The sequence below is a fragment of the Eriocheir sinensis genome, chromosome 19 (genome assembly GCF_024679095.1).
Source record: "Eriocheir sinensis breed Jianghai 21 chromosome 19, ASM2467909v1, whole genome shotgun sequence".
Lineage (NCBI taxonomy): Eukaryota > Metazoa > Arthropoda > Malacostraca > Decapoda > Varunidae > Eriocheir > Eriocheir sinensis.
In genome coordinates, this window is record NC_066527.1 from 18,087,921 (window position 1) to 18,100,133 (window position 12,213).

General features: G+C 43.5%; 1 protein-coding gene across 8 annotated transcripts in view; it reads left to right on the forward strand.

The window, feature by feature from the left end:
• The first annotated feature begins 421 nt into the window (after window positions 1-421).
• The window catches only part of LOC127000828 (nuclear pore complex protein Nup98-Nup96-like), a 38,676-nt gene continuing 26,884 nt past the window's right edge, over window positions 422-12,213 (forward strand). The window contains exons 1-9 of one of the 8 annotated variants that reach the window (XM_050864892.1): window positions 422-591; window positions 4,520-4,684; window positions 5,448-5,664; window positions 6,104-6,271; window positions 6,970-7,103; window positions 7,462-7,690; window positions 8,279-8,529; window positions 9,125-9,371; window positions 9,743-9,949. In XM_050864892.1, the coding sequence (XP_050720849.1) occupies window positions 4,553-4,684; window positions 5,448-5,664; window positions 6,104-6,271; window positions 6,970-7,103; window positions 7,462-7,690; window positions 8,279-8,529; window positions 9,125-9,371; window positions 9,743-9,949 (1,585 nt within the window). In that variant the 5' untranslated portion in view covers window positions 422-591; window positions 4,520-4,552. Of the gene's footprint in view, window positions 592-1,436; window positions 1,710-4,519; window positions 4,697-5,447; window positions 5,665-6,103; window positions 6,272-6,969; window positions 7,104-7,461; window positions 7,691-8,278; window positions 8,530-9,121; window positions 9,372-9,742; window positions 9,950-12,213 lie in introns of those variants that run through there. The other 7 variants (XM_050864886.1, XM_050864893.1, XM_050864889.1 and 4 more) reach the window with 7 other exon arrangements.

Sequence of the window (12,213 nt, forward strand, 5' to 3'; positions counted from 1 at the left end):
CTTATTATGTAACGTGTAATGCTGTAGTACTTGTTTGGTAACGTACCCTATTTCACCCTCCTCCCCCGCGGTGGCTGCCTATATGAATGAACTCCATAATCCTCCTCGATATCTCTCCCACGGCCCCGCTGCACTCGACTGTCTATACTCCCTGCTCACCCATATACTCTCCAAATCTCTTATGCAAGAATTATAACCAGCATTTTCATTCTTTTATTCCTTGTGCTGGTAAACGCTGAAACAGGTTTAATTCCTTTTAATTATCTGTATTTCCTCCTTCCTATGACTTGACCTCTTTCAGGAGAGTAGTTCTTCTCCCGAAATTGATGTCCTTGAGCTGTCTTCTGTGAAAAAAAAGGGAAGAAGAAAAAGAAGCTCATATTTAGCGCCTTTGAGACCTCAGTGTAGCGTCTGAACGTCGGTTACCTTTGGCGGCACTGCTCCCGTGACGTCACATCAAGGCGGCCAAGGCGAGGGGCACCACGTTATTTTGAGGCGAATTTACAGTTATTTTCCCTTTATTTCCCCTCCATTTCCTGCGTCCCCGCCACGAGCACGCTGAGGGCCCTGGCGGCGGCGCTGAAGGGGCAGGTGAGGCGCGGGGCGGGGAGAAAACAGGGGAATAGATTTAAATTGGCGCCTAACCCGTTTTGGCTTCCATGTTTGTTGTTGTCCCTCGCTGGGGGTGGATATTATTATTATTTTCACCTTTCTCCTTATTTATCGGCTTATTTTCCTTATTATTCGTGTTCTTTGTGGGTTTACTTAAGGTTCTGTTGCTTGGAATATTCCTCCGTCTGTTAATTATGGGTTAGATATCCTGTTTATCTTGTCTTTCCTTTTAGTTTATCGTTATTCTTATTTATCGCCTTATTTTCCTTATTATTCGTGTTCTTTGTGGGTTTACTTAAGGTTCTGTTGCTTGGAATATTCCCCCGTCCGTTAATTATGGGTTAGATATCCTGTTTATCTTGTCTTTCCTTTTGGTTTATCGTTATTCTTATTTATCGCCTTATTTTCCTCCTTTTCCCTGTTCTTTGTGGTAATTCTGGGTTTATTTAAGGCTCTGTATCTCTAAATAACCCACAGCCTGTTAATTTTGGCTATAAATGTCATGTTTCCTGTCTTTCCCACTTATTCCGTTATTACCCTTATTTATTACCTTATTTTCCTTTTATTTCCTGTTCTCTAAGGTTGTAGTGGTTTATATTAAGTCCCTGCAGCATTAAATAACTCTAGATCAGGAGAATTCATGGTTTTATATAAGTTTTCCTAGTATTTCATCATTTCTAAAGGCATTGTTTTGGTCAAGTGTGTTACTATATTTAAAAAAACATAGCTGGGTCACTGATATCTTTACGTAAGAGGAATTTAAGCAATATTTTCCTTGGGTTTTCCTGGTGATTACCCTTTGTGTGTGTGTTTGTGTGTTCGTTTGTGGTCTATTGCGCAATATATAACTGGTATTGAGTGGTACAAACTGGTGGTGACTGCCTTAGACATTGCACCACGTTAACACACACACGAGTTGATGTAATGGTCAGTGCAAGAGTTGGGGGCCATTCACAACCTGCCTGCCTCCTGTACATGACGTGTATGACCTACCACCAGCCTGCTGATGTGGTCCTCCTCGACGTTGTTGTAGCAGAAGGGTTGTGATTGTGTTGTTCTGCTGAGGTGGTTGTGTTGTGATGATGGTTAGTGTTGTGGTGGGTATAGGTGATGTTGTATTCCTTGTGTTGTATGGTTAGTGATTTTTGTCTAGAATTGCACCCAAATCACCCCATGACACTTTGATAGGTTTTAGTGGTATTTATCTAGTTTAACACCCAGTGGCACTATTCCTGGTAGGTTTTAATGTCCTATATCTAGTTTTACATCCAAAATCACCCTCACGGTATTTCTCAGATAGGTTTTAATGATATCTAGTTTTACTCTCAAATTACCCAATGGCATATTACTGATAGATTTTAACAGTATATCATTTTATCTAGTTTTACACACAAAGTACCGCACAGCATATTAATTGATAGATTTTAACGGTAATTATCTAGTTTTACACCCAGATTCCCTCCCAATACTTCCTAGATAGGTTTTAATGGTATCTTAGTTTTATACCTTTTTATCTAGTTTTACACCCAAATTACCCCACAGCATATTATTTGATAGATTTTAACAGTATTTCTCTAGTGTTACACCCAAATCAACCATTCACTACTTCTCTGATAGATTTTAATGGTATCTAGTTTACACTCAGATTACCCCACAGCATATTATTTGATGGATTTTAACAGTATTTCTCTAGCGTTACACCCAAATCAACCATGCATTACTTCTCTGAGAGGTTTTAATGGTATCTAGTTTTATACCTTTTTATCTAGTTTACACTCAGATCACCCCACAGCATATTATTGATAGATTTTAACAGTATCATTTAGTTTTACTTTTGCCGCATTGCACAGTTTGACAATTTTCCAACAGTTTTTTTTTTTTAGTCGTAGATGTGTAGTTTAGCTCTGCCACCTCTTCTCATTTAACATCCTTGTTTTCCCATCATGATTTAGAGGACAAAAATGGATTTCCTTTGATCCGAAGTTGACCTCTCTTTTGGTCACTCGTCTGTACACTTTTGTAGGTTCAGTGATTAACTTTTTTTTTCCCTAGTTTTTCCCCCTTGAGCTGCTTCCTTTACTGTTTAAAAAATTATATGAAGGTGCATTAGGTTGCAAACTTGAACTGTTAGGGTTGATATGCCAGGTCGCCACCCACCAGGCAGGCCCAAGAAGACAAGGAGGCAGTGTGTTGAAGAGGATTTGACAGCATTGGGCACTGGAGAGACTGAGGCAATTGACAGAAATGGTTGGAAGCATATCATTAACTGTAACCTCATCAGAAAGTATGGGAAGATCTGACATTAAGCAGATGAGGCTAATGAAAGAAGACAAGTAGGCAATGTGTTGAAGAGGAATTGGCAGCATTGGGCATTGGAGAGGCTGTGAGGCAATGGACAGAAATAGTGGAAGCATATTGACCCTCTAACCTTATCAGAAAGTCTGGGAAAAACTTACGTTAAACAGATGACGATGATGGTTAACCAAGTAGCAGCGATGGGCCAAATTTGTGGCGTTGCCGTGAACCAGCGACGGCCCAAATTTTTGCCATGATATAAACCCCCCAAAAGAGGTGATGCATAAACTGATCACAGATGCATTGATATATATTATGAAATGGTTTGCGTGAGTGATGATTTTTTCTCATTTTTTCTCGCTTAGAGGGACCATTAAGAAACATGATCCCTGCTGCTACCGGGTTAAGTTAGGTTAGGTTAGGGTAGGTTGAATTGGGATGGTTTAGGTTCAGTTAGGCTAGTTTAGGTTAGGTTAAGTTAGGTTGGTTTAGGCCAGGTTAAGTTAGCTTAAATTCGGTTTGGTTAGGTTAGATTAGTTAGTTTAGATTACTTGAGTTAGGTTTGGTTAAGTTAGGTTAGTTGAGGCTAGTTTTGTGCCATTTGCACCTTCATATTATGGCTAAAGTACATTTATTTTTGCCTGTTAATTATAATATGAATTCTTATATGGTGTTTTGAGGTAGCAGAGCTAAACTACACATTTACCTAGTCATTAGTGCCCCTTCATGGGGAAATACAGGAAGGGATTCACTGCTAGCCACCAAGCTTCATGGAGGATTTTCCACTTTTTGAAGCACATGGGAAACATATATTCTGTAGATGTTTTTCCAATCATTCTGACTACGTTCAAACTCTGGCCTATTACATGAGGAGGACACTAGGGTCATCAGAGTAATCCCCGTGGCTCGAGGCCATCACAGTTGTTTACTATATTTTGGGTTTATTTGGAGGATTTAGATGGTACACACACAAAAAAATCATCTACTTGACTCTTGATTTCTTGGAGCAATGTTGGGGAGCATCTGTCTGAAAACCCCAGAGTCCAGGAATCAGGAATCACTACTGACCGGGCCCCACGGCTAATTCCAGAACGTTTACCATACTCACTCTGGCACTTGGTAGTATTCAGTGCCTGCCCTGGACATTTCCACACTTTATCCAGCACACTTAAGAAAGATTAACTGAAACAAGTTATTTGAAGACGTGCATTACATGTCAACAAAAGACGGTGGTCACGAAGTGCTCGACATTTTTTTTTATGATTCCACGTTCTTAAGCATATCATACCATGGAAATCATTTACCAGTGGATGCAAAAAAAATCAGGTAACGAAAATATCAAACAGGTGATATGATGAGGAGGGGCCTGCATGGAGACTTGCCCAGAGTAACACCCAGGAGGGAAAAGAAAAAAAGAAAAACTATTAAAGATATGGAAAAATAACCAAAAAAAAAAATGGGGTGAAACACAAACGGAAGAAAACAAGGGCATCATAGAGTGGTCAAGACGACAGACACCGTAGCATGTGCCCCCATTAATTGATATACCATTATTCATCTAGTATATTATTTTAGTAAGTTAGGTAGTCAAGCATATTTTTCCCCCCCACAGAGTAACTCCACCGACTAGATCACCACCACCACCATGTTCGGGCAGCAGCGGTCCACGTTCGGCACCACCGGGACCTCCTTTGGCACCTCCTCCTTCGGCACGCCCAACACCACCACCGCCACCACCGGCTTCGGCACCTCCACCTTTGGACGGTTCGGAACGCCGGTAAGTGCGACTGTAAGTGCCGGGTCCTCGATGCCCTTTGTTTTGTTTGTTTGTTTTCCTCTTTTTTTGTGTTTGTTTGGTTATCTTTGTTTTTACTGCTTGTGTTTTTACCTTCTTTTTTTTTTGGTTATTTTTTCATATCTTTGTTTGTTTCCTTTTTTTTTTTTTTCCCTCTTTTTTTATGTTTGTTTATATCCCTCTTTTATTGTTTGTTTGTTTATTTTCCTTTTTTATCAGTTTGTTTATTTTCCTCTTTTATCACTATTTTTTTCCCTCTTATCCTGTTTCAGATCTCCTTTATTATCAGTGGTTGATTTTTGCCTTTTTTTTTTTATTGATTTTTGTTATAGATATTATTTTCCCCTTCTAACTTTGGGTCGTATTTATTTTTTTATTTATGGCCGCTCTGTTGTGCTGCTTTATCTCTTAAGGCATCATTTTTTTCTCTTCATCTCCCCATTTTTTATTTATATTTTCTATTACTATTATCATTGTTTATATTTTTAGTTTGAATTGCATATTTAAGTCCCCCCCACATACCCTCCGTCCTCCATCTCATGTCTTTTACCCCTCCCTCCCTCCTACGCCTTCTCACACCTTCCACAACCCATCCCTCCCTTTTCTCCTTCCTACACCTGTCCACCCCTTTCTCCTTCCCTCCCTCCCTTCTTACCACATCCCCCTCTCCCTCCCTCCCCTACCTTTCCCACATATATCATTCATTCCCCCTCATACTCAGAATTCCCTTCCGTTCCCCCCACAGCAACAGACCACAAGCTTCGGCACCGGCACAACCCCATTTGGCGCTGCGACGTCCTCCACCACCTCGCTGTTCGGCACACAGCCACAGCAGAGTGGGGGCGGGCTGTTCGGCACACAGCAGACCCAACAGCCGTCAACCGGGTTCACCCATGGCACAACCGGCTTTGGCTCCACCAGCGGGGGTGGCCTCTTTGGGCAGACCCAGCAGCCCAGCACAGGTATGGTTGAGTGACGGGGTGGGAGGGGATTGGGTAGATAGGTAGGCATTGGTGGAGGGGTGGAAGGGGAAAGGGGAAGGAAGGTGGATGAAGGGATTGGGTAGATAGGTAGGCATTGGTGGAGGGGTAGATGGGAAAGGGAAGGAAGGTGGATGAAAGGGGATTGGGTAGATTGGTAGGCACTGGTGGATGGGGAAGGTGGAAAGAAGGGGGGAAAGAATTAATATTTTTTATTTATTTATTTATTTTGCCTTTGAGCAGTTTCCTTTACTGTAAAAAAAAAAAAAAAAAAAAAAAATTAAAGTGGGTCAGTCATTTTTTTTCCTTTGAGCAGTTTACTGTAAAAAAAAAAGGGGGGGGGGGGCGAGAGTGGGTCAGAGTCATTTTTTGGGGGGGACATCTTTCTACTCCCGCCCCTCCCCACCCTCACCACCACTAGTCCCCCCGACAGGTCTGTTTGGCACCAGCGGAACGAGCGGCTTCGGGGCCCAACAGTCCACGCAGAACCGCCCCTTTGGCTTCGGGCAGACCACCACCACCACCACGGCAGGGGGGCTGTTCGGCACCACCCCATCCACGGGCGGCGGCCTCTTTGGCACCACCACGGGTATGTAAGGGAAGGGGGGGGGGGGGGTCAGGTTTTTCGTTTTCATTTATTTTCATTTTTCATTTCTTTATTTCAATTTCAGTATCATTCATTTTTTTGCATTATCCATTTATTTTCATTTCATTTTTTCCTTCATATATCTTATCACCACAAACTTAAGGGAGTCGGGTTTTTCGTTTTCATTTATTTTCATATTGCATTTATTTATTTCAATTTCAGTATCATTCATTTTTTTGCATTATCTGTTTATTTTCATTTAATTTTTTCCTTCATATATCTTCTCACCATAAACTTAAGGGAGTCAGGTTTTTCGTTTTCATTTATTTTCATTTTTCATTTATTTCATTTTCATCATTCACTTTTTTATATTTATTTATTTTCATTTAATTTTTTCCTTCATATATCTTCTCACCATAAACTTATAGATACATTGAATACCATAAGACACACACACACTCCTGCATACCTTCATTTTTCATTTATTTATTTCATTTTTATCATCATTCATTTATATGTATTATCTATTTATTTTCATTTCACTTTTTCCTTCATATATCTCCTCACCATAGACTTATAGATACATTCAATACTATAAGACACACACACACACACACACACACACACACACACACACTCACTTCTGTATATCTTAACCTCTGTGCGTGTGTAAGCCTGACTCTTGTGTTCATTAATTGCAGGGTTCGGGGCTACCGGAGGGGCGGTGAGCGGCACGACGGTGAAGTACGAACCAGTGACCGGCAGCGACACCATGACCAGGAACGGTGTGTCAACCAACATACGGACGCGCATTGAGGTCATCACGGCTATGAAGGTGAGAGAGAGAGAGAGAGAGAGAGAGAGAGAGGCTTACGAGACATCCACCCTCCATTATAACTGCCCATTCTCATCACCACTCATCACCATTAACACCACCAGCCCCATCACTACCTTTACCCTTTCTTGATCACCACTACCACCATTACTCCAGGGGGGCTTCGTGGTGCAGTGGTTAGCACACTCGGCTCACAACCAAGAGAGCCTGGGTTCAATTCCTGGGTGGAGTAGAAAAATTTGGGCGGCTTTTCCGATACCCTACGCAAAACCATCACCATCACCATTAACCACCATCACCACTACCACCATAACCATCATTAACCCCCCCATTAACGACCATCACCACCCATTTACAGGAATATGAAAACAAATCGATGGAGGAGTTACGTGTTGAGGACTACCTAGCCAATCGTAAGGGCCAGGGGCAGGCGGCGGGGCTGGGGGGCTTCGGCCAGACCCAGCAGCCCGGCGCCCAGACCCAGCTTGGCGGGGCTGGGGGTCTGTTCAGCTCCGGCGCCAGCACGTCGCTCTTTGGTGCCAAGCCTCCGGAGAATAAGTCGCTGTTTGGCACCACGGCCTCCACGGGTAAGAGTGCGAGCTGTTGTTTTTGTTGTGGTTGTTATTGTTGTTGTTTCTTATTCTTGTTTTCATTGCCCTAAAGCGTTATATTTTGCATCTCTTTAATTTCGTCACCAATGTTTTTCCATATTCTTGCGGTATTTGTGTTCTAATCTTACTTCTTTTGTTCTCCTGGTATTTTTATAGTTATTCTAATGCTATGCTTCTATTCTATTGGTATTGTTATTGCCTATATGATACTAATTGTTCTCATCCCTAATTAAACAGTGAATTCCTACACCACCTCCCTAATCAGTCTAGTGTGGACCTTCTTTAAGATATTTTTATAAGTTCATGTTATTCCTATGTTGTTTTTCTCCATATGATTCTCCTCCTCCTCCTCCTCCTTCCTACTCAACCAATGATTTCCACCACCCCCAGTAACCAATCTTTGTCTCCTCTTCCTCCTCCTCTCTAATCAACCTCCTGTAATCAATCTCCTCCTCCTCCTTCCTACTCAACCAATGGTTTTCACCACCTCCAGTAACCAATCTTTTTCTCCTCCTCCTCCTCTCTAATCAACCTCCAGTAACCAATCTCCTCCTCCTCCCCCAGGCTTCGGCAGTACCAGTGGGGGCAGCCTCTTCGGCACGGGGGCGGCCACTCCAGCGTTTGGGCAGCCCAACACCACCAGCACAGCCTTCTCCTTTGGGCAGAACGCACAGCAGCAACCCAAGTCAACCGGGTTCAACTTCGGCAGCGCGGCCACAACCACGCCCTCGCTGTTCGGGTCCACCACACAGCAGCCGCAGCAGCCCTCCTTCGGCATGCAGGGTTTCCAGCTGGGACAGAACCCGCAGCAGCAAGTGAGTGTGTGTGTGTGTGTGTGTGTGTGATTTGAGTTTCTTCCCTTTTCTGTTCCATATTTATCTCCTTTTTCTCTTTCGTTTTTATCAATTCTTTTTCCTACATTTTTCACTAACGTGTTTAATATTTAATTTTGTCTCCCTTTTCTCTTTCCTCTTTTTCATTCCTTTTTTTTTTCCTTAATCTTTCACTAACCCTTACACTAACATTCTCCATATTAATCTCCCTTTTCTCTTTCCTCTTTTGCATTCATTTTTGTGCTTAACCCGGTAGCAGCGACGGGCTAAATTTGTGGCTTTACCATGTAGCAGTGACGGGCCAAATTTGTGCCATGATATAAACCCCCCAAAATAGATGATGCATAAACTGATCACAAATGCTTTGATATATATTATGAAATGGCTTGTGTAAGTGATAATTTTTCTCGCTTAGAGGGGCCATTAAGAAAAATATTCCCTGCAGCTACTGGGTTAATCTTTCACCAACATCCCCCATTAAACATACTACTCCTCCATCCCCCATTACCTTAGTCTCACCCCCACCACCACTGCACCCCACTGACCACTTCCCTCCCGTTTCCTCCTCCCCCAGCAGAACACCGGAGGCCTTTTCGGGAACCAGAACAAACCCGGGACATCAGGCTTCCTCTCGACCCCTAACACTGGCGGGGGGCTGTTTGGGAGCAAGCCGGCCGGTCTGACGCAGCCCCTCGGTGGGGGTGGGTTCGGCACCACCCCGGCCGTCACCCCCTTTGGCTCCACGGCGACCTCCACGGGGGGCGGCCTCTTCGGGACCAACCAGGCCACGCAGAATAAGCCCGGCGGACTGTTCCCGACCTTTAGTAAGTGTTGGTTTAGGTTTTGTTTTTATTTATTTACTTATTTTCCTTTCTTTCTTTCTTATTGTATTTTCTTCTAATTATTTTTCTTTCTTTCTCTTTTTATTTATTTCATTTATTTATTTATTTTTTTTAAGTTATTTATTTATTTATTTATTTTTTTTTTTTTTTTTGTGTGTGTGTGTGTGTGTGTGAGGGTAGGAGCGACAGAGAGAGAGAGAGAGAGAGAGAGAGAGAGAGAGAATTGATTTGGATATATATCTTCATCACCTTATACCTTTCTCATCACCTATTCTTAACCATCATCACCTTCGTCATCATCTAACCTCATCATCACCACCTAATCCCCTCCTCCCCCTCCCCCCCCGACACAGGCAACCCTGGAGGCTTCGGTAGCACGGGTCTCTTCGGGCAAACCAACACCCAGCAGAAGCCCGGCAGCACCATACCCTTCGGAGGCTTTGGCACCTCCACCATGACCTCCGGGCTGGGCACCAACACTGGAGGCGGCCTTTTCAGCGCCGCGCCAGCCACCAACACCATCGGTATGACCAACACCGGCCTGTTCAACGCTAACAATGGTAAGGGTGCGCTGCTTGTGGTGGTGGTGATCAAAGAGGTGTAAGGGGTGGAGGGGAGGGGCTGCACGGCTTGGTTTGGCTTGCTCCAGTCTGTCATTAGGTCAGGGGCAAGAAGGCTCTGATGGCCAGGAAGGGGTCATGGATGCCTGATTAAACCTCCTTGGGATTGGCTGGATTAAAATGCTTTGGGTTTGTTTTTTGGACAAGTAAGCATTTAGTTTTCTTTGTGTCTGTATGGGATGAAGTTGAACAAACAACTACATCAAAATGTATATGAATCTGTACTTCAAATGTACACAGTCACAACCCATATCAACAGCGTTTGATAGTTCTAGACTCGCCTGATCCACACCTGACCTCAGTGCACGGCTTGACTAACAAACACTAACATGTCACCTGTAATTATGGGACTAACAAGACCAAGGCATGGCTGGGGAATGTGGACAACACTTTTCATCATTATTCCCACCTGACCTAAGTCAGAAATGCCCTCCCACCGAATCTTAATATACATCCAGCTGGTATGGAGTGCACACAGGCTGGCAGCGCTGCCTGCTGCCTCCTGTGGAGCAAGCGGATGTACGGCAAGGGAGGCACAGTGCATCCTTCAGGCACTTGCCACTTGTAAGTTACAGGTACTCGTGCTGCAGTGAGTAAACATTGTAACTGTTGGGAACCAAGTGTGTGTGTGTGTGTGTGTGTGTATTTACCAATTTGTAGTATACAGGGCCTGAGCTTAAGCTCAGACAGTCCTGTCTCCCAATCTATATTTGTCCAACTTTACTTTCCTTTTATGGACACTGCCTGCTTCAACAATGTCACTGCTTAGTCCATGTATCCACACTCCGGTGAGAAAAACTGTACTTCTTTATGTCTTTCAAACAAGTCCCCTTTCAGTTTCATGCTGTGTCCTCTTAGTTGCCTCCCCCCATTCTGTCTTGATCAAATAATTTATATCCAATACGTGTGTGTGTGTGTGTGTGTGTGTGTGTGTGTGTGTGTGTGTGTGTGTGTGTGTGTGTGTGTTTCACCACGGCCTGATCATGAGTTGGACTCTCAATTGCCAGCAAGTACCCTCCTGATTAGAGCAACTGCAAGGGTCTTTAGTCGATTTCTGGGTGCTGCCAGGACCTTACACGCCACACACCTCATCCCCCTTTCTTAAGGGGGGACAGTACCCACTCCTAGTCAACTGAAAAAAAAAAAAAATGGCCTGAGTGGGGCTCAAACCGCTACCTGTCAGGCTGTGAAGCCTGGCAGCGCTTTACTGACTGAGCTATCAGAGGTGTGATGAGGTGTGAGACACTGTGCACTTTAATTTCACAGGTTTCCTAAGGTGTAATGGATATTTGCATATCATGTGATAAGATGTTCAGGTCAATGATATGCAATACTATAAAGTTAAAGCCTCACAAACAGTGTGATGAACTTGTGTATGCAGCACTGTCAGGATGTATAACTAAGGCATTCTGAACTGGACAAACACATGCTTCAAACAGAACCTCTGCAGAATCATATTGGTCAAGGCTGTTGCAGAATGGTATCTGCAAGTTAGATATCATCATGCTGCAAGGGGATTCAACTCAAGGTTACGATCTTCAAAAAACATGGAAAGTTGTCAGACTTTTAATAAACTTGTGCTGTTTAGTGGGCAGTGATAATTTTGGTATCCTGTAGGTTTAATTGTAAACTCATATAAATATGAGTATAAATTCATGTAATTAACATTATATGGTTAGAATTGTGTTGTGTATCACTAACCACCAATATGAGTGAGTGACAGGGTGCATAAACTCTTTGGGCGGGGCGGGCGGGGCGGTGTTCTTGCCCCTGACAGTGTGGTTCAAGGTGTATTTCAGGTGTGAGTGTATTCATCATTCAATCATGTATGTTTGGTAAGTCATCTCAGTTGTTTATACACTCCCTTCATCACCTCATTCACTCTCTTTCCCTCCTCCCTTGCTCACTCACTTCCTCAATGAGTGGCACACAGCCTTTCCATGCCACCACTCCACACCATTGTTCTCTGTCTGTTCAATGCTTTCTCTCTTGGTTTTGTGTTTGTCTTTTCTCTGTTCTGTCTATCTGTGTGTCTGTCCTGTCTTATGTCAGTGCCTGTCTATCAGCATACGTTTGTCTGTCTGTCTCTCTTTCGCTAACCAAACCTTCCCTTATACTTCAACTCCTTAACCAACCCAACACCCGTTTCACCTGTTTCTCCCGCACACAGCCTCACTAGCACTGTTCACCCACGCTCAGCCTCA